Source organism: Eubalaena glacialis, chromosome 1 (genome assembly GCF_028564815.1).
Source record: "Eubalaena glacialis isolate mEubGla1 chromosome 1, mEubGla1.1.hap2.+ XY, whole genome shotgun sequence".
In the NCBI taxonomy this organism is placed as follows: Eukaryota; Metazoa; Chordata; class Mammalia; order Artiodactyla; family Balaenidae; genus Eubalaena; species Eubalaena glacialis.
In genome coordinates, this window is record NC_083716.1 from 197,127,729 (window position 1) to 197,146,442 (window position 18,714).

Sequence of the window (18,714 nt, forward strand, 5' to 3'; positions counted from 1 at the left end):
CACTTTATTACAAGGAGGCACCATGCATCTTTATCCTCCAGATAGTGAAGTAAAACTCATGAGAATACTTTGCTTGTGAGAAGCAAAGGCCAGAACACCTGTTACATTGTTATTGATCTTTCTTCCCCTTCAGGACCTTAACAAAAAAAGAAGCTATTGTAGAAAGTGTTTTATCTTTATCTTATTATTCCAGTCTTTTACTTTTTGCTTACTGTCTTTTGCTTTTAGTTAGGATGCTATACATGTGTTATATTTCTATAGATGCTTATTTTAAGAATGCTGTGATCTAAAGGAGAAACACTGTGGAATGCTATAGCTTGCATCTGTGATTAGAATCTGGCCCTTTATTCAATGGTATTTGAAACTAGGCCCCAGTGCAGGAACTGGAAGAAATGTGTACTGTGGGCATGTATTATCTTTTGTGGGAATGCTTTACTTTTTAACTGGAGCTGCTACTGTAAATGAACATTTAGAACAATGAACTTAAAAAAAACAATCGAGGAATGTGTCTCAAGTGTTCTATAATGGAACACTTGTTTTTGATTCTGTGGCTCACAGTAAAAGACTTTAGTGTTTAGAGCTGTGTTTAGTAATGTGCAACTCAGATTTGTTTGATGAAAAGATGGTTTATGGCTTGCAAATGGCACCCTGAATAAAGTTTTTTTGAAGCAATTCCTTCACTTGCCCTTGACCTTCAAGCCACAATAAACTCTCCTTTATGTGTCAGCATCTCGTGCTGGACTTTGGGGCTGTGCAAGTTAGTTAATTTGGCATCCCTGCGTGTTGACACCCACCACAAAGATCTAGCCTATGAAAACACGAAAAATGTCGTGGTCTTCATGTTGACTAGGTCAACACTCACCATTATCAAGGTTGCATTTATTAAAATCCTTTAGCTGGTGGTGGACGTAGGATAAGGATGTGAACCTCTTCAGCATCCTTTTTTGAGTGTTTCCCATGTGCAGGTTTCCTTACTTAATATAACATCTCAGCTTATTTTCTATTGAAGAGAGAATTTGGTGTCAGGGACCTACAAAACCATACCCATTCCAAGTGGAATCTCTGAATCAAAGAACTTGCCCTGTGTTGACTTTAAATTTTGTCTTAACTAGCAGGAGCCAACTATTTTTTTTTTTTTACAATCAAAAACATAAAAATATTAGCTAACGTGAAATATAACACAGCAGGTTTGGCTACTGAATATCCACAGTGAGCTTTACACATCTTGATCAGGTGATTGCTTTCAAAACTTGGACCAGCTTTTAGCCATTGTTAATCATGTGAGCTCTTGTTACGCTAATCTTCATTTAATTTAATGAAGTTGTGGAGGCTTCCAGGGATTTGATGCCCGACCTCTTAATTTAAAGATTCATTTCTGTTTGCCGCATCATCGTGCATCACTCTGCAGTCCTTGCTGGCTGCCGTGTGGCCCACGGATCCCAGTAACAGCCTCGGGGTGGGGTGGGAGGGTATTGGTAGAGAAGCAGAATTTCATGCCCATCCCTCGACTCACTGAACCAAAGTGTGCACTTGAACAAGATCCTCAGGTGATTGGCTTACACGTTAAAGTTTGAGGTGCACTGCTAGGCTTCAGAGCATCAAACAGGGATCCCCTCTTCTTATACGACTTACATTTATTCCACTTAAATCCTCTACTACCAAGGCCCAGATTAATTTGCTCCTATCTTGTGCACAAGCTTGATGAAGCAGTCATTTTACCTCATGACACTGAAATACCTTTGTCAAACAGGAGCATTCTGTGCCTGGGGCAGTGTCATCCCTGTGGTTCTTACGTGCTCTCATTTGAAAGGGCGTCCTGTGGGAGATTTTAGCTCCTCGAAGCAGCTAAGATTGGGACAAACTTGGATTTTTGCATTGTGGGCTGCTTTTTTTTTTTTTTTTTTCTGGAAAGTTTCACTTAGGTCTGATGGACATAAACTAATGAAACTATATGGTATTTTTAGCCTATTGGAAATGATGTTAGTTTCCAAGTCTCTTACTCTTTCTGTATTTCAGTTATATATTTAATCACGTTTAAATACCTTTTATTTCGAAGTTAATTAAACAATTTAAAGTTTCTCATGCCTTTTTCCACCTGAAAACCTCATCAATTGAGTTTCATAAAACCTTTGTTAATGTTAAGTAGTCATCTCTAAAATAACCTTATTCATTGTTAATAATGCGAGAAGAGCACAGAAGCCCTGCTTGCTCGCCATTCAGCTGACTACTATCAAAACAGTTAAAATGTGTTGAATTAGAGAGGATTAAGTCTACAGTAGTACTTGAAAAAAATTCTGTGAATCGTAGGAATGACTCTTTCTATGAACTTACAAAAAGACATGGAAGCTTTAGCAGCTTATTAAGACTCGTGTTAAGTAGTTTCTATGGAAATTTTCTGGACAGAAATGTCATTGCTACAAGTTGCATTTCTAGGATTTATGGATGTCAAATATTACATTTGTTTTATTTTTTGGCTTGAAGTTATTTTTCTGTCACTTGACCACACATCTGTTTCTTTCCTACCAGCATTTGGAAATGCCAAGACTGTAAGGAATGACAACTCCTCTAGATTTGTAAGTATTTGTATAAGCATAAGTGTTAACACTAATATTTAGCTCATGTGTGCTTAAACAACCAGTAGATGTTTAGTATTTCTTAATACACACATTTAAAAAATAAGAAACACCATATTGAGACATAGGCTAAAAGTTCTATAAGGACTGTTTTTCTGCTTTCTGGAATTTTTCTTTTTAATTCTTCTTGGAGTGACAAGCTATCTTTTTTTTCATGTTTTCTTGTCATCTATCGTAAAATTCCATGAGCAATTTAAATGAGGCTGTTTAGAGTAACTCTTTACTAATGTGAGTTTTGATATTTAGAAATCATAATTAAGACTCAGAAATTCCATAGAAAGAAGGGTAAACTAGGTGTCAAGTTTGAATACTCTACAGCTCTTGTCCGTTCTTCAGTGGGGCCAGAAAGGATGGAGGTGTATTCTAAAACTTTATAGAGGTAAAATCAATAAGTTTGGCAGCTAATGGGGGGTGTGGGGAGGACTGAATAGTAAAAACTGAAGCTAATTGATGTTTTGAGTCTGGCTGAATTGGAAAACGCTAATTCCCATAGTAGAAACCTTTCCAGCCTCATCTCCCACCTCTGCAATGTGCACTCTGGCACATCAGCCCCTGGGTCTCCCCAGCTGTGCTGCCTTCTTTCCTGCCTCTGGTCTTTACAGGGACACATACTGCCTGGAGGCAGCTGGGGGAAATATGTTGAGTGTGATGGTGGCATTTTGAAATCGATGGCTTTTTTTCTATAGTTGAGCCAGTTTTATAAATTTCATAATAAAAGATCATTTACTTTATAAGCTGTCTTCTCATATACATTACTTGGGACTATTATTGATGATCGTCTGTGCCTCGCTGCCAGAGACCATTCCTGCATCCCCACACCTCCACTGCCCAGCTTCTTTTAGCCCCCTTTTTGCTTTTTTCTCATTGGCGTTATCCTGTGCTTAAGGCATGCAAATGACCTCAGGTGGAGATCGTTTTGATAGATTGGAAAGTGGAAGGCTAAGGTTCTGAATTCCAAGGCAGTGAATTTTTTCCATTGGATTAGCCCCTTAAATTGTTAAAACTGATGTGAGCCATGCCTTTTCCTGTTGCGGTAACATGACTAATCTCATTACATAAATAGAATTAGACGCAAAGTGTGGGCAGATAGAAGTAATTCCAATAGATCAAGCTTCTTTATAGGATAGAGATTTTATTTTTGCTATTGGCAAATCTCATATACACACACTTTAAAAAAAAAATAATTGCAAATATATTTAGTCCGTAGGCCGTAAAAATACAGAAAACCGTATTGCTTAAAGAGTCACTAGTACTTAGAGACATCGGAAAATCTAGCGAAAGGCTTGGCAGGTGATTTGGCTTGTTAAGTAACTTCAGAGAAATCCTATCATAACACGGGTATTAGGATATGAGATTAATACTTGATTATAGGCTAAATCATTTCATGCCCAGTTTTTAGTAATTTCTCTGCTTTGTGGGTGTGACTTTGACCAGTAGTATACTCAAGTCTATGTTATAATATTATAGTAGGACTCTACTATATTTAAAATTACTACTGTATATATAACAGAGGTTTATGACTCCAGGGAAATTACGTTTCCTTCAACTGTGTTTGACGGGTTAACTCCTAATAAATTTTTTGATCTCTTTGCTGAGAAATCTGGGAGACCCTGCACCTCATTGTAGCTGACAGTGTGGACCACTGTTCCCATGGAGGTACCTCACAGTGACCCTCACTCCAGCACTTTAACTTGGCATATTGAGCTTCTAGTAAGAGAGACTCATTGCTTTGGGGAAAAAAGAAAAAGCAGTTTAAGTCTTCGAAAATCACTGTTCTCGACTAAGGACTTTGGAGGGGGATTTTGTTGAGCGTCTGCGGTGTGCCAGGAGCTGAGTGGGGCACTGGAGAGTGTGGGAGAGAGCGCTCTAGGGTCTGGAAAATCTCATTACCACTCCTCTCATTCAGTAAGAATAGAAACACACACAATTCATTCATTTGTTTGAAACCTCCGGGTTTTCTTTTAAACATAGTTAAACTTAGGTCTCCCTGCACATCCTCTTGCAGCCTGCAGTCTTTTCCCCACCAGTAGCTGGAGTGATCTTTACAAGCTGCCGTCCCCTGCCGGCTGACAGCCTCTGCGGTCCCCTTGCACCTAGAATATAGCCCGGGCTCCCCCAAGCCTCCCCACCCAAGGTGGGCCGGCCCAGCCTTGCCCGGCTCCCTGGGCCTCAGTCACACAGGCCTTTGTGACTGGCAGGTGTGCCGAGTGCTTCCTGGACTTGGGCCTTTGCTGTTGCCAGTCCTTCTACACCATGCACTCTGTCCCCAGATCTCTGTATGGCTGGCATCTTGTATCATTTAGGTCTTATCTCAGATGTCACTTCCATGATGCCTTCTGTAGACTCTGTGACTTCATCCTATTTTCATTTTTTTAGGCATTCAGCAGTCTCTGGAGTTACTTTGCTCCCTTCCCCCGTTTACATCATCATTGGCCCTGGAGAGTAGGAGTCAAGGAAGCGAGCCCCTCGGCCTCTTGTTCACTGATGTGGCCCCAGGAGCTAGAGCAGGGCCGGTGCCATAGTGGACACTCAGAAAACATTGATTTATTGATGAATGGATACCTGTTTTTAAGAAGCTTATGAACTAGTCAGGAAAAAGTGGACATGGCTGAAAATAATTATAACACAACACATAAACTAGTAAGTTCCCCATGAAAAGTACAGATGAAGTGTTATGGAAGCTCAGCATAGAGAAGCTGGAGGAGTCCGGGGCAGAGGACAGTCGTGAGTGGGTCCACAAGATTTAAAGAAGCCAAAATGGGGTGGCAAGCAGGAGGAGCTGGCAGTACAGCATGAGAAACTGAGGAGAGAAACCAGTGTGGACCTTCATTTGCCAGAGTTAATGGCCAGACCAGGGAGTCTGTGAATGGAGCCGTGGGCCAGAGGGCTGGGAAGGTGGGTCCGGGCCCCAACTGGAGGGCCTGGAGTAGCAGGGTCAGGGTCTCAGACTTTATTTTGTAGGTGGTGGGAAGCCGCTGGTTATTTGTGAGTAGTCTAGTGACAGGATCAGAACCAAGCCTTTGGGGAGTCATCAGTGTGGGCATCAGCTGAGTTCTCCGTGTTGTGCAGGAGTTTAGCCCTGGTCAGCTTCCTTTTCCTTTTCTTTTCTCCACGGTGTTTGCTCTACTCTCTCCAAACCTTCTATCCTTTACTCTCAGCTGATGCTATTATGCCTGCTTCACAGAAATCATCCTCTTCCAAGCTCTCAAACCAAATTAGCCCCGCTCCTTGGCACCTCCCCTGTCTCCATATCAGTATACATGCTCCTTTCTCACACTTATCTCTGCACCTGTACTCTAGATCTGTCGCCTCCTTTGCCCAGGGACCACCTGCCATCAAAATCATCCCCTCTCATACGGTCATCCTCTGACTCTCTTGTGAAGTTACTCTTTCTCCCTCCTTCATGTCTGCTTTGCCTCCAGTGTCCCCTCGCATCCTAGAGAGTGTCGCGATCCACTCAGTTGCCTGGGCCACATTCCTGGACTTTTAAATTCTTGAACACCCTCCTTTCTTACCTTCTCCATCCAACCATGACCAGTCATCGTGACTCTCTGGGTAGCTCTCAACTCTGTTTACTTTCCTCTTTTGCTACTCTAGCGTAAAGCCACCAGTGTTTCTCCCCTAATTGCTGCCACCTCTGTCAGCTACATCTGATAGATCCTTTCCAGTCCATTCCACACTAGCCAGAGTGATCTTGTAAAGAGGCAAGTCTGATCATGGTGTCCTTGTTGAGGAACGTTTAATGACACAACTTTGCTGTCAGGAGAAAATGTCGGTGTCATGATGTGCTCTGACTTCCCTCACCATCCTCACGGATGCCAGTGCTTATGCCTGCTCCTTCCTGATCCCTTGCCTCCTTGCCTGCCTGACTTCTCCTGCTACTTCGCCTTTAAGCTAGGGCAGATCTCCTGCTCCCCCTCTGTCCCCTGTTCTTTGTGCACAGCGCCATGATCCCACTGTAGGATGCATTCCTGTACATGGTTATGTCCTATTTATGTCTCAGTTCCCCCCCCCAAGACTGTAAATTCCTTGAGGGCAGGAGTGATGCCTTGCTTTCCCTTGTGCCTACGTTAGTGTCCAGGAAATGCTTGATAAACATTTGCTTAATGAGCAAGTGAAGACTTAAAAAGGCCAGATGACCCATGACAATGAAGAAAGAGAAGGCGGGGGAGCATGCACGAGCTAATAAAAAATCACAAATTACATTGTTGATTGTGTGCCATGTGATCATGTTTCTCCTCCCTTACCATTATTTTGAAAATAGAATTAAAGTAATTCTCTGGGAGAATTATTTACAGACCATCGATCTGACTAAAGTAGAACATGAAACAAAACCAAAGACTACTTATTAGATCAATACACCCTTTTCCAAACAAAAAACAGCTCTCAGGGTTATTCTGATATACTTGTTACTCTTTAACCAGACAATCCAGACCCATTCTCTAAAAATCACAGTGTGAGACTCCATGTGTGTTTCTGTGTGTTTAAGATACCATCTATAAGGTGTAATATGAACATGAGTTATATATTTCTGTATAATCTAGATTAAAAGCCAAAGAAAGTAATAATGATCAGCCTTTGATTCTGAGTTGGTCACACCACATAATCATGCATTTGATTTGAGTAGATATAAAAACAGAACTTGAAGTCTTCCATTTTATCCACTGTCCAGTATGTTTGGAATGTCTAGCCATGGCTTAAAACATACTTTGCCTATAAAAATGAAATAATTTATATTGCCAGCTAGTGTATATTCAAGGAATACTAATTTTCCCGGTGTTTATTCTTGAATTGAGTACACACGCCCTTGAGAAGTTTGAAACGTATCCAAAAGTCTTATGATGGCTGAGAAGATCTATTCTTAAATTAGCAACGAGATATGCTCACTTTGAGCTAATGGGGTATTTAGTATGAATTATTTTTGGAGGCACATTTTTTTGCATCATGGTTACATAAACTGTGTCCTTCTTAATTACATTTAAACAAATGCATAAAGGGCTTATGCTATGCTTTAAGATACACTGACTGACTATTTTGAGGTGAACTTGAAAACTCACAAAGTCTTTCTTTGGCAGGGCAAATATATGGATATTGAATTCGATTTTAAAGGCGATCCACTGGGAGGAGTGATAAGTAACTGTGAGTATTTTAAAGAAGTTCAGAATAGTAAAACATATATTTATAACAGAATATTTTAGATACTTGGGTCTTTAGGAGATAGGTTTAAGAATACATTTCCTTTTCTTATACTTAAATTTTTAACCTATGCATTTCAGATTGTTTTATAATATTTAATTTCTAAATCTTTTTAAAAGATCACTTAAAGTCTTTGCCTTTGAAAAACTTTTTAGAAGTCTGCTAAAGAAATAAATATTAGCCCAACTGTATTTTATATCCTATATAGGTCTTCAAGCCAATCCAGTAATAAAAAAGATTCTCCAATCGTTATTTTCTTTAACAAAATTACTCTGTGGTTGAAAACAAAATATAAATAATAATTGATTTTAATTTAATGACTTTTGGGGTAACAGTTATCCGATAAAATGAGAAAAACCTGTACTTCGAATTTTAGTGTGAGAATTTTGTCTTCAGTGTGTTTAAATAATTGAAATGTGGTACACCTGTTAGGTAGAGACAGATTTATTAGCTTTCTTTAGTCATGATTTGTGATTGTAGAAGTGAAATGTTCTCTGGCAAAGGTGAAAAAATGAACAAAATCAGGTGAGGTCTACTTAACAGCCCCAGGTCCAGAGTTTTCTCAAGTGGGCACAGTGGTCAGTATCTGTTGTAGATAAGGCCCCTTCATCCATGCTTTGGAGCTTCAGTACGTGTGGCACCGCCCTGATGTCTCTGCTCCTGTTGATTCTGTAGCTGATTCGTTTGGCAAGGATACGATGACCACGCAGGGTTAGTGCACCTCCAGGGGAAGCTGCAGCCTGGTTATCCTCTTGTTTTTTTGAGGGCCACCCTGCTTCCCCTGGCCTTTTCACCACCCTAAGATGCTGTTTGGATTGTTGGAATGAAAAAACTCTAAGTTTGTACTAGATTAAAAAATAACAATTGGCTCAGGTATCCAAAGCACTGCTTTTTGCTGTAGCAGTGGCATTCTTTCTCCAAATGAAATTTTATTCCAAATATGAAACAGATGAAACGAGGCCTGATCTGGTTAAAGAGGAGATGAGTAGCCAGAACCCCTAGACCCCCAGGTGGCCCCTGTGATCTTCCAGAGAAACTCTAGAACCAGAGGGATGACATTTGAAAGTGAGTGTTTTTAGAATTTGGGCAAACCATGCAGCTGAATTTTTTAAAAAAATTTTTAAATCATAGTTCGTAGAGTAAACTTCTAGAGCTAGAGTTTCTTTATCTTGGAAACTATAGGATTGAACTGGATGAATTCCATGGTTCTTCCCATTTCTACCATTTGTAGTTTTTAAAATAGCTTAATTTAATTTATTTATTTTTTTGACTGCGTTGGGTCTTTGTTGCTGCGTGCGGGCTTTCTCTAGTTGTGGCGAGCGGGGGCTACTCCTCGTTGCGGTGCACGGGCTTCTCATTGTGGTGGCTTCTCCTGTTGCAGAGCACGGGCTCTGGGCGTGCAGGCTCAGTGGTTGTGGCTCGCGGGCTGTAGAGTGCAGGCTCAGTAGTTGTGGCGCACGGGCTTAGTTGCTCTGTGGCATGTGGGATCTTCCCGGACCAGGGCTCGAACCCGTGTCCCCTGCATTGGCAGGCAGATTCTTAACCACTGCACCACCTGGGAAGTACGGCAGGCGGATTCTTAACCATTGCACCACTAGGGAAGTCCCAAAGTAGTTTAATTTATTATTTTAGTTTGTGTGCCATGCATTGTTGGGATTATACGTATTTGTAAAAATGTATTATTATTGGAAAAACGTCTTGAAGAGGAAGTTTTTTTTTTTTTTTTTTTTTTTTTTTAGTTCATGATATTTATTACTGGGGTTGTTTACAGAAAAATCTCTTTTCTACTATTTAGGCATAAGAATAGGTATTTTTCTCATGTGACCTCCTTTTAGATCCTTTATTTAAAAAAAAAAATCATAAAACTGTCTATATCTGGGAAGATAATAGTATCAACTTTTTAAAAAGTGAGGAGGGTTGGAGACAGGGTTTTGTCTTATCCCTTAGTAAATGGACTGTGAAGATTGGATCAAAAAGACCACTGCCAGGGATCAAGATCTTGAACCTGGTGCCCCGTCGATGGGAGCTAAAAGCCTTTGCATCCCCTTCAGACCACTCTGTGAGCTGCAGCCTGGAGCCCAGTGCATCTGCGGCAAGAACCCTGCCAAGTACTACACCTTGTTTGGTCGTAGTTACTACGAAGAGGAAGTTTTAATCTGAGATGAAATTGGCTAGGATGGTACTACTTATGTTAAATGGTTTTAACTGTCAAATAAGGAAACAGAAATACTCATGCAAATCATATATAATACCACCAAAAGCAAGTGATTATAACCCTGCCAAGTTTGTTACACAAGCTTCCTTCACAGTATGTGGCAGCTGATGAGAGCTGTATAGGAAAAGGTATGCCTCAGTTTTAAGACCACCATTTTAAGGAAAGATTAGCTTTTATTCTGAAAGATATTTATAACACTTTTATAACACTTGCATTTTACAAGACAAATTAAATTTAGTTATTAATTGAGTAATACACTTTTTAAAATGAGGCTACATTAACTTTTTATTATAGAACATTCTAGAATGATTGAGCCAACATTACTCTTGAGGACTCTAGGAAAATATTTAAGGATGCCTTTATTCTAAGTATTAGAAAATAACTAGGGTTTTACATTTTGAAGTTTCAAGTTTCAAACAGAAATGTCTTCCTGTCTCTAACTCTTGCAGTATCCATGGAGAATAAATAGTAAACACCCAGTTCATTTCCAGTGAAGATTAAAAACCATCATGAATGAATTTCATATGGTGTTTGTTACCATTTGTTCCCACAATGAAATTATATTGAAATTTGTGGTAGTGGGAACACCCTGGTATTTTAGAGTATCCTTTGCTTTGGAAAGGAAAGGGATACATTAGTGGTGAGAGCAGGAAATTTCACCCCGTATAGAGAGAGGACTGACTCATAGGTGGCCACGGGGAGCTGCTGCCTGCTGGCTTAAGGGGGTATAAAGCAATGGGTAAACCCACTCTTGTTCTCTGCAAGCTGCCAAAAGTTAGCTTCTTGTACCCAGAAAAGGAGACAAGATTTGCCATTTTGTAGGTCGTCTATTTTGCTTCCTTTTCCAGCAGCCGCCTAGTAAAAGCATAGGTCGTTGTTGGCTGTAATTATTACCTTGAAAAACTCACAGGATCATTTGAGCCGGTTGTGTACCCAGGAAGTGGGGAAAAAACGCCCAATAACTTACTCTCTCTTCCTCTTTTTCTAAGAGAGGTATGCTGTAAAACCTAAGTCTTGAACTCATTTGAAAGCTACGTATCTCTGAGGTTAGTATCATTAGGAGAGAGGTGTTACAAAAATAGAAAATGGCAAACATTTACTTAAGTAGAGAAGATAAAATATGGAAGCACATCCAGATGTTTGGCTGATGTGAGGTACTATTTCTCCTACTTTGTTAATGCTTGTGGGTCTCATAAAATTTATACATTTACATTTGAGGATTTTGGATCTAGTGTTATGAACTTGAAATGTTTGGAAACCTGTTGCTTTTATTAATAGTCACAGATACTTTCTTATAGTTGTGGCACTAAATGGCAATTTAGACTGGAGAAAATGTGGAACAAGTCTCAAGGGATTTTATCTCCTAAAAGAAGAATAGCATAGAGATATACTAAGAAGAAGCCTTAAGATTTCAAATGTGCATATACCTGCATAAACTGTCAGGATGGGAGACACAGCTGTCCTGTTCACGGTAGTGTATCAAGAGCCTAGGGTGATACCTGACACACAGCAGGTGCTCAGTAAATGCTGGAGATGAGGATGGAATTGGTTAAATATAGGCAGGCTCTACATTTTCTTGCTTTATTATTTGGGACATATCCATGAGCCTACGTACGCAGTTGTCAGTGATTTATCATGTGGTTGCCAATGTCTAAACAAAAAGACAACAAGTTACTTAATTCTCTGTGCCTCCATTTCTTTCTCTTTGAAATGAGGATAATAGTACTGATCTCCTAGGGTTGTGATGAGTTGTAAATAATTTGTTAACATCTAAAGCACTTGTGCCAGTGCCTGGCACATAGTAAGCACTCAATAAATGTTTGCTTCTTTTCATTATTGTATATTTATTTGTTGATTGTCTCTAGCTCCTAGCCAAATATATACCCTATAATGACAGAGACTCAGTTTTGTATGGTTCATTGCTAAATGACAGCAACTAAAATAGTGTCTAACATCTAATATATATTTGTTGAATTAACTAATTAATAATCACATAAGTACCTAATGTACAATAAGCACAGTTTGACATAGAGAAATTTATTGAGAAATAAAGCTTCTTCTTTGAAAAAAAAATAAAGAAGAAGAAATAAAGCTTCTTCTTCTTCTAAGTTTATCTGAATATTCTATGTTAATCATTTAAAAATACTTTTTCTAAATCCCACAAAGGCAAACAAAGTTATTGGTAATCAAGCATCATCTGTTACTGATGTCTCTCTTCAGCTTGAAAGAAGTAACCCAATCCTGTGGTTATGAAGGAAAGCAAACGTTGACATTGGTGTGTGGCCCAGTTATTATTACTGCCCAATAAACCACCCCAGACTTAGTGGAGTAAAACAACGGCCCTGTTATATGCTCTTGGATTCTGTGGGTCAAGAATTCAGATGGAGCTCAGCAGGGTTGGCTTGTCTCCATGACATACGGGACCTCAGCTGGGAAGACTCCAGTGATTGGGGGTAACTTGCATGAATGGGGGGGTTGGAGTCCTCTGGAGGCTTTGTCACTCATGTGTCAGGCTCCTGGGCTGGGATGATTCAAGGGGTGAGCTCAGCTAGACTGTTAACTAGAGCCATCTATGTGTGGCCTCGTGTGATTTGGGCTTCTCACAGCAAGGCGGCTAGATTCTGAGAGGGAGTGTTCCAAGAGGAAACATCCTGACAGCAAGTGTTCCAAGAGAACCAGGAAGAAGCCTGAGTAGCCTGGGAAATCGTACAGCATCACTGTGACTGTTAAGTCCATGTGGGCGCAAGCTTGCTCAGTTTCAGTGCTGGGGAATGTAGATTCCACCTCTCAGTGGGAAGAGTGGGAAAAGAATTCGTGACCATTTTATTTTAAATAACCTAAAGCTGATAGATTGTTTTCAGAAATGACCACAGTAGTTTCTTAGCTTGTGTCCACATGCTTTGGTAGTCCCCTCTCTCAATGACTTAAGGCTTGGCCATGAGATTTGTTTTGGTCAATGGAACAATTTGCAAACATGGCACAATGAGAGACTCGAAAGTTGGTTCTCTACTGGGGCTTATCCTCTCTTGCTTCTCTGGGGAACTCATTACCACCATGTGCGTGAACCTGGGCTAGTCTGCTGGGTGATGAGAGGTGCATGGAATGAACCAGCAGACGTGTGAGTGAGGGCATCTTAGATCAGCCAGCTGCCAGCCAACCTGCCAGCAGAGATCAGCCAAGCTGGCTTAGATCAGAGGAACTACAAATCTGACTCTCAGACTCATGAGCTAATAAATGGTACTGGTCTAAGCTGGTAAGTTTTGGGGGCATTTGCTATGCAGCAGAAAATAACTTTAGACAGAGGTCTAATAGGTAATATCCTTCCCCCACCCAGTTTGGAAGCACATGAGAAATAGGCACAGGAAATAAGCTGGAGAGGAAGCAGCTTTATTACTGTAGAGGCAAGGTTGAAGAAAGCGGCTTTTGGTTTATCACCCAAGAGGGCGTGCTAGTAGTCCTTTGGCAGGTAGGCAGGCATTGACAGCACCGAGCAACCCCTGGCCTATGCTTGTGCGCATTGCCCCATCTGTCTTACAGCCTGGGAGTGGGGCTGAATTTGTGCACAGTGTGGGGAATGAGGGGGCTGAGCTGTACATGCATGCCCATTTCTTCTTCCAAACTTCGCTGCTCAGAGGAGTCTTTCCTCCTGCTGAGGAGAGGAGTGAGTAAGGGGCTGAGAAGCTGGGGAGTTCATCTCATGAAATCCTCCCACATGGAATCATAAAGCAGGAAGAAATGCCTGCCTTACTCACAGGGAAGGTGGAGGGTAGAACAAATTGCTCTGAATTCTTTTTCTTTTACATTTCTTTTGAATTTACGATGCAATTTATTTATGTGCTGACTATCTCAGGGCATGTAGTTTAATCCTTATGTATGGCACATTCCTGCCATTTTGTAGCATATGGAATATAAGTTTACCCTTTTAAATTGTTTGAGATTTATAGCTTTGTTTTTCCTTTTATATCATACCTTTGGTTTAATTGACGATGAGTCGGTGAACGGGAGCAAAACTATCTGTTATAACACTTCCTAAAGGAAACTCTGATCTGCTTTGTTTTCTGGGACTATGTATATGTGTGATATATATATATGGAATTGGGGACTTAACCTGTACATGAGTCAGTTCTCAACAGCTAGTGACTATTCATCAGTAAACAGTAGCTGTCTTCTTTAGGGTCAAAATTCATCAAAAACTGAGATAATTTACCTAGTTTGTAATACAAGGCTGGGCTTTTTTAGCATTTTGACATTTAATACCCCTAAAGAAGACATAAATAATCAACCATCGGTTGTGAAGTATCTGTAGCAATAAAACTGAAATTTCAAAGAGTAATTCTGTTACTCTGTAATGGATGGCTTTATATAAAAATAGATGCTTTCCTTTGTCTCAATTTTATTTTGGTGTTCTTTCTTATACAAAAATATGTTTACCATGAAAAAAGACTACATGTTTATCATGAAACAAGACTATATACCAATACTATAGAAGAAATCAGGGGTTCAAATATGTCTAAATTAACCTCAGATTAAGAAATGAATCAGGGTTTATTAGAATAGTATGTATAATAATAAGATATTATGGACTAGATATTTCATTAATTTTATTTCAGGGTTGGGTATCAAATTGTAGATTCAGATACATACACACATCAGTTACTTTCCAATTATTAGATAAACTTTAAATTTGTATTAGAAAAAAGTCTGTTGTGAAAATGCATAAATGTTATATGTATGCAACTGGATCCTGATTTTAAAAATGGCATTTAATTAGGTAGATAATAAGGCAAATTTTCTTAGTGTTTTAAAGCCCAAGTTGATTTTTCATGTGCAGACACTGGGAACCCTCTCACAACTTTTCATGTAACATGTCCAGCTATCACTGGTGCTGATTTATAACTTCAGGACTCTGACTTTTGATTTAAAACTTTAAGGTGCTTTCTTAGAAATGAAAATGCTGCATGGAGGTGGAGGTAGGGGGAACACTGTCCTGTCACGGCACGCCAGGTGTTTGAGGTCTCTCAAAGCCTGTAACCTGCAGATAGACAAAGGTCTGTGTGAGACCCGGGCTGAGAGAGAGCCCTGGGGTGAACACCCACCTCTGCTTTCTGTAATACATGTGCACAGTGAATGATTTGTAAGAAGACATTTGCCCCATCTTTTTTTACTTTAAAGCTTGTCTTTAGTGAAACTTCCTAATTCTCAATCTTGAGGGTTATGTTGTGTATTTCCAGAAAAAGTATAGAGTTGATTTTAGAATATATACCCCAATATAAGAGCAAACATTAGTTCATAATCCAAGTTTTCCACTGAAATTACCATCATTATGCCCAGTAACTCACTGGTTATTTGACATTTTTTCTTCTTCAAGACAGCGGAGTCCAAAGGGAGATAAATTGTTGTTACTTAGATTGCACACCCTTCACTATTTCTAACTGTATCATTTTACTTTATTAAAGGGACACAAATCCGTTGGAAGAGCCTTCAGTGCCACTCAGACACTTTTTTCATAATGTGTATCTTTGAGCAATTGGAGAGGAGCAGGGTCGGTCGTGTCTGCATCTTGGGCTTTCATTGTCATTCTGGCCTTACTGGCAAAACTGAGACAAAGCAAATTCTTCCATAAGCCTTAATCAAGAACTTGGACCATTTCTTCTTTTTCAGGAAGGGAGATTATACATAGAGTAAAGAAACTTTGATCATGCTATCTAATCCTTCACCTGTTATATTCCAAAGTAATGTGATTTTTTTCCCCTTCCAAACCTCTACTTGTTCTTTTATTCCTTGGCTTATTAAGACTTCCATCTCCAGCAGGTGCAAACATGGACATTTTACTTCTTTCATATCTTATGCCATAAGGAGGTTGTCCCAGTGCCCAGGAACATGTATATGCTGTAGACTAGCTGGTAATTAATCAAAACTAAGAAAACCCCTCAGTGATGGTCTGATTCTGTTAATAGTCAGGTGGCAGTGTCATGGTGGAGTTGGTGGGAAAGTTCTGATTCCAGAGTTTCTCTGTCCCTACCCATTGCTTTTCCCCTTTAGAATGGCTTAATAGGTTTATCTGTTCCCTTAAAACTTAAATTTATATGAAATTTGATATGAACTTAAATTTATATCTTGAGGGTTCAGGAATGTAGCTGCATTGGAATATATGAAGGCTCTTATACTCTCTTCTCTATTAAATATCTGGCATATCCTATACTCCTTTTTATTAAGTCTTGTTAGTAGAGGCGCAGTCAGTGGTAGCAGAAGCATCTAAAGCAGAAGAGAAGGCTGTGCCAGTGTTTTGCTTTGCCTTAATTCAGGGGCACATTAAAATGTTCAAGTGGCAAGTCCTTATAGTGAATTGAATTTATGTTCTGTACCTTGAGTGATTATTTGATATGGCTTCATGCTGTTAGATTATGTTGGTTTAAAAAAAAAAAAAAAAAGACTAGGGAATGGTTTTAAGCACTAGTAAATTATTTGGGAGCAAACATTTTCCCTGATTACTGTTCTGCCTAGAAGCTTGTAACTTACAAGAATAGTCATAAAGAAATAGGAGGCTCTGGGGTAATCGACAAAGCATTTTAGGTGGTAAAACCCTCAACTGCTTTGTAATAAAAGGTTCCTCATTTTGTGATTGAGTCGCTTAGGTGAAGTCATATATTTTATGTAAAGAACAGCCTCAACCTTTTCAAGTGTTTGTGGATTTTGCATTCTTTTTGCTGGAAAATTGTAAAGAGCATAAGCACGATACCTTCGTCTCCTAAAGCTTTGCATTCTGGCTCTGTTGCTTAGTAACAATGTGACGTGAGCCTCGTTTTCTCATCTACAAAATGGGGATTATAAAACCAACCTCAGAGGAGGTGCTCAGGGTTGAATATGGTAACAAATGAAAAGCACTGAATGCAGAGCGGAAGGTCAGTGAAAGTTCCCTTGCACTTTTCCTTTTAAATGCACGTTGTATTATGTTTCAGATTTGACTATGATAGTGATCACTGATACTATCAGCATGTGTGGTGCAAGGAGTACATTGGCCAACATTCCCTTCCACCCCGCGCAGGCGAATATTATTCTTTAACCTGGTGACTGTGAATATTATCCTTTAACTTGGTGACTGTTATCTGCTGAATCTTACAGCCATTGCTCTTTCTAAACTCTCCATTGTGTGTGAGCATTTGTTCAAAAAGTGCCAAACATAAGGCTGGCCAGGTTGCTGTTGCACAGTGTGGCCCTGTCAGGTGCTCTGAAGGTGTGATTTCATGTCTTGAAATCCCACAGTTTGCTTGGGGAGTGTGACTGGCTGAGTGCCACAGAACAGTTGTTTGTCATCGTCATTAAGGTGCCCCTGTGAGGTGAGGCTGGTGAGGCATGGCGGAATTCTTGGTGCTATGGGGGGAGCCTGGGGTTTGCAGGCTTTGACAGGTGAAAGACACATGGTCATTCTCTTTTCTCACCCCCATCTCCTGCTGTCTCTTAAAGGTGTTGCCAGCCCACCTTGGACAGAGCTGCTGCTCTTGGTCTGGGTGGTGGGTGTAATCAAGGGCATGTATGTGTGACAATTGTAGGTCAAGAGGAAGAAGGTCTTCAGGTTTGCAGTCAGTGCCGGGCTCATTCCCAGGTAGTGCTGGCACATAGTGGGTGAGCAGTGAGTTGATTGAAGGAATTTGTGCATGAATGGATAAAGTAAACTGGAGCATTTGTTTATATTTTTCATGTAGTCGAGTTACTTTCTTCTAGGCTCGAGGAATTTCCTGTAAGGGATAGCTTCTTAATGAAGACTCTGCCCATGCACTGGGGGGTCTTTCTTCTAAAACTGTGCTGGTACTCTTAGGACCCCAAAGGAGCTTGGTCCATGATAAGTGCAATCATACTGCACTTTTATCCTTACCTGTTTATTCTGTCTTCTGCCCTGGATGTCAGTATTTATAAGTTGATTGAAACGTTCAATCCTTAGAGATGATGACTATTACACAATCCTTTTCTTTTTTTGGCTAAATATGAAGTCTTCATTATTCTCCATCTATGATTTGAGGGCATTGGCAGTCGTCCAGGTCAAGTTAGAGCTGGAGATGAAAATGAAAACTCTGCAGCATCCCGTTCCTAATAATTTTTGTGTTTACATATTTTTGTTCTCTTTCTGTCAAGTTTATTTTATGTGTCCTTACAACCCATCTCTTCATTCTTACAAATGGCCTTGTGTGTTTGGAGCACCCTAGGGCTTCTCATTCATCAAATCTACACTCTTTAACTCTACCTAGACTCCTCCTCACGTGCTTCATGGTGTAGATTCCAGAAACACAAATTAAGAAGATCAAGGACAAGTCCCTGTGAAATTGCACATCGTTCTCTCCCTTACTCATTTTTTGAATTATGTTTAGATTTCAATCTGATGGGAAATCAAATGTGTCTGTTCTGTAGAATTAGTGCTCAATAATAGGATCACTGATTCATAATTTTATAACTAAATCTGGCCCTTGCTCACAGAATCCAGACCCTCTTTTATATCACTGGTCAGTGATAAACAGGACTCCAGGCAGGAATATTCTCTGCCATTGTACTTTGCCACCCCCTGTTACTGCCACAGTGGCACCTTTCTGGTTCACTTGCTTGATGGATTCATCCCTTCCTTTCTCCTTCCTTCCTCCCCTTCCTGAAAGCTTGAAAACTTGATAAGGCATCAGATTT

The 18,714-nt window shown here is 40.0% G+C and overlaps 1 protein-coding gene across 3 annotated transcripts in view; it reads left to right on the forward strand.

Moving 5' to 3' along the window:
* MYO1B (myosin IB) overlaps positions 1-18,714 on the forward strand; it is a 185,902-nt gene that overhangs the window by 107,435 nt on the left and 59,753 nt on the right. For all 3 annotated transcript variants that reach the window (XM_061185944.1, XM_061185927.1, XM_061185935.1), the window contains exons 6-7: positions 2,527-2,573; positions 7,709-7,772. In XM_061185944.1, coding sequence (XP_061041927.1) covers positions 2,527-2,573; positions 7,709-7,772 — 111 coding nt within the window. The remainder of the gene's footprint in view (positions 1-2,526; positions 2,574-7,708; positions 7,773-18,714) is intronic.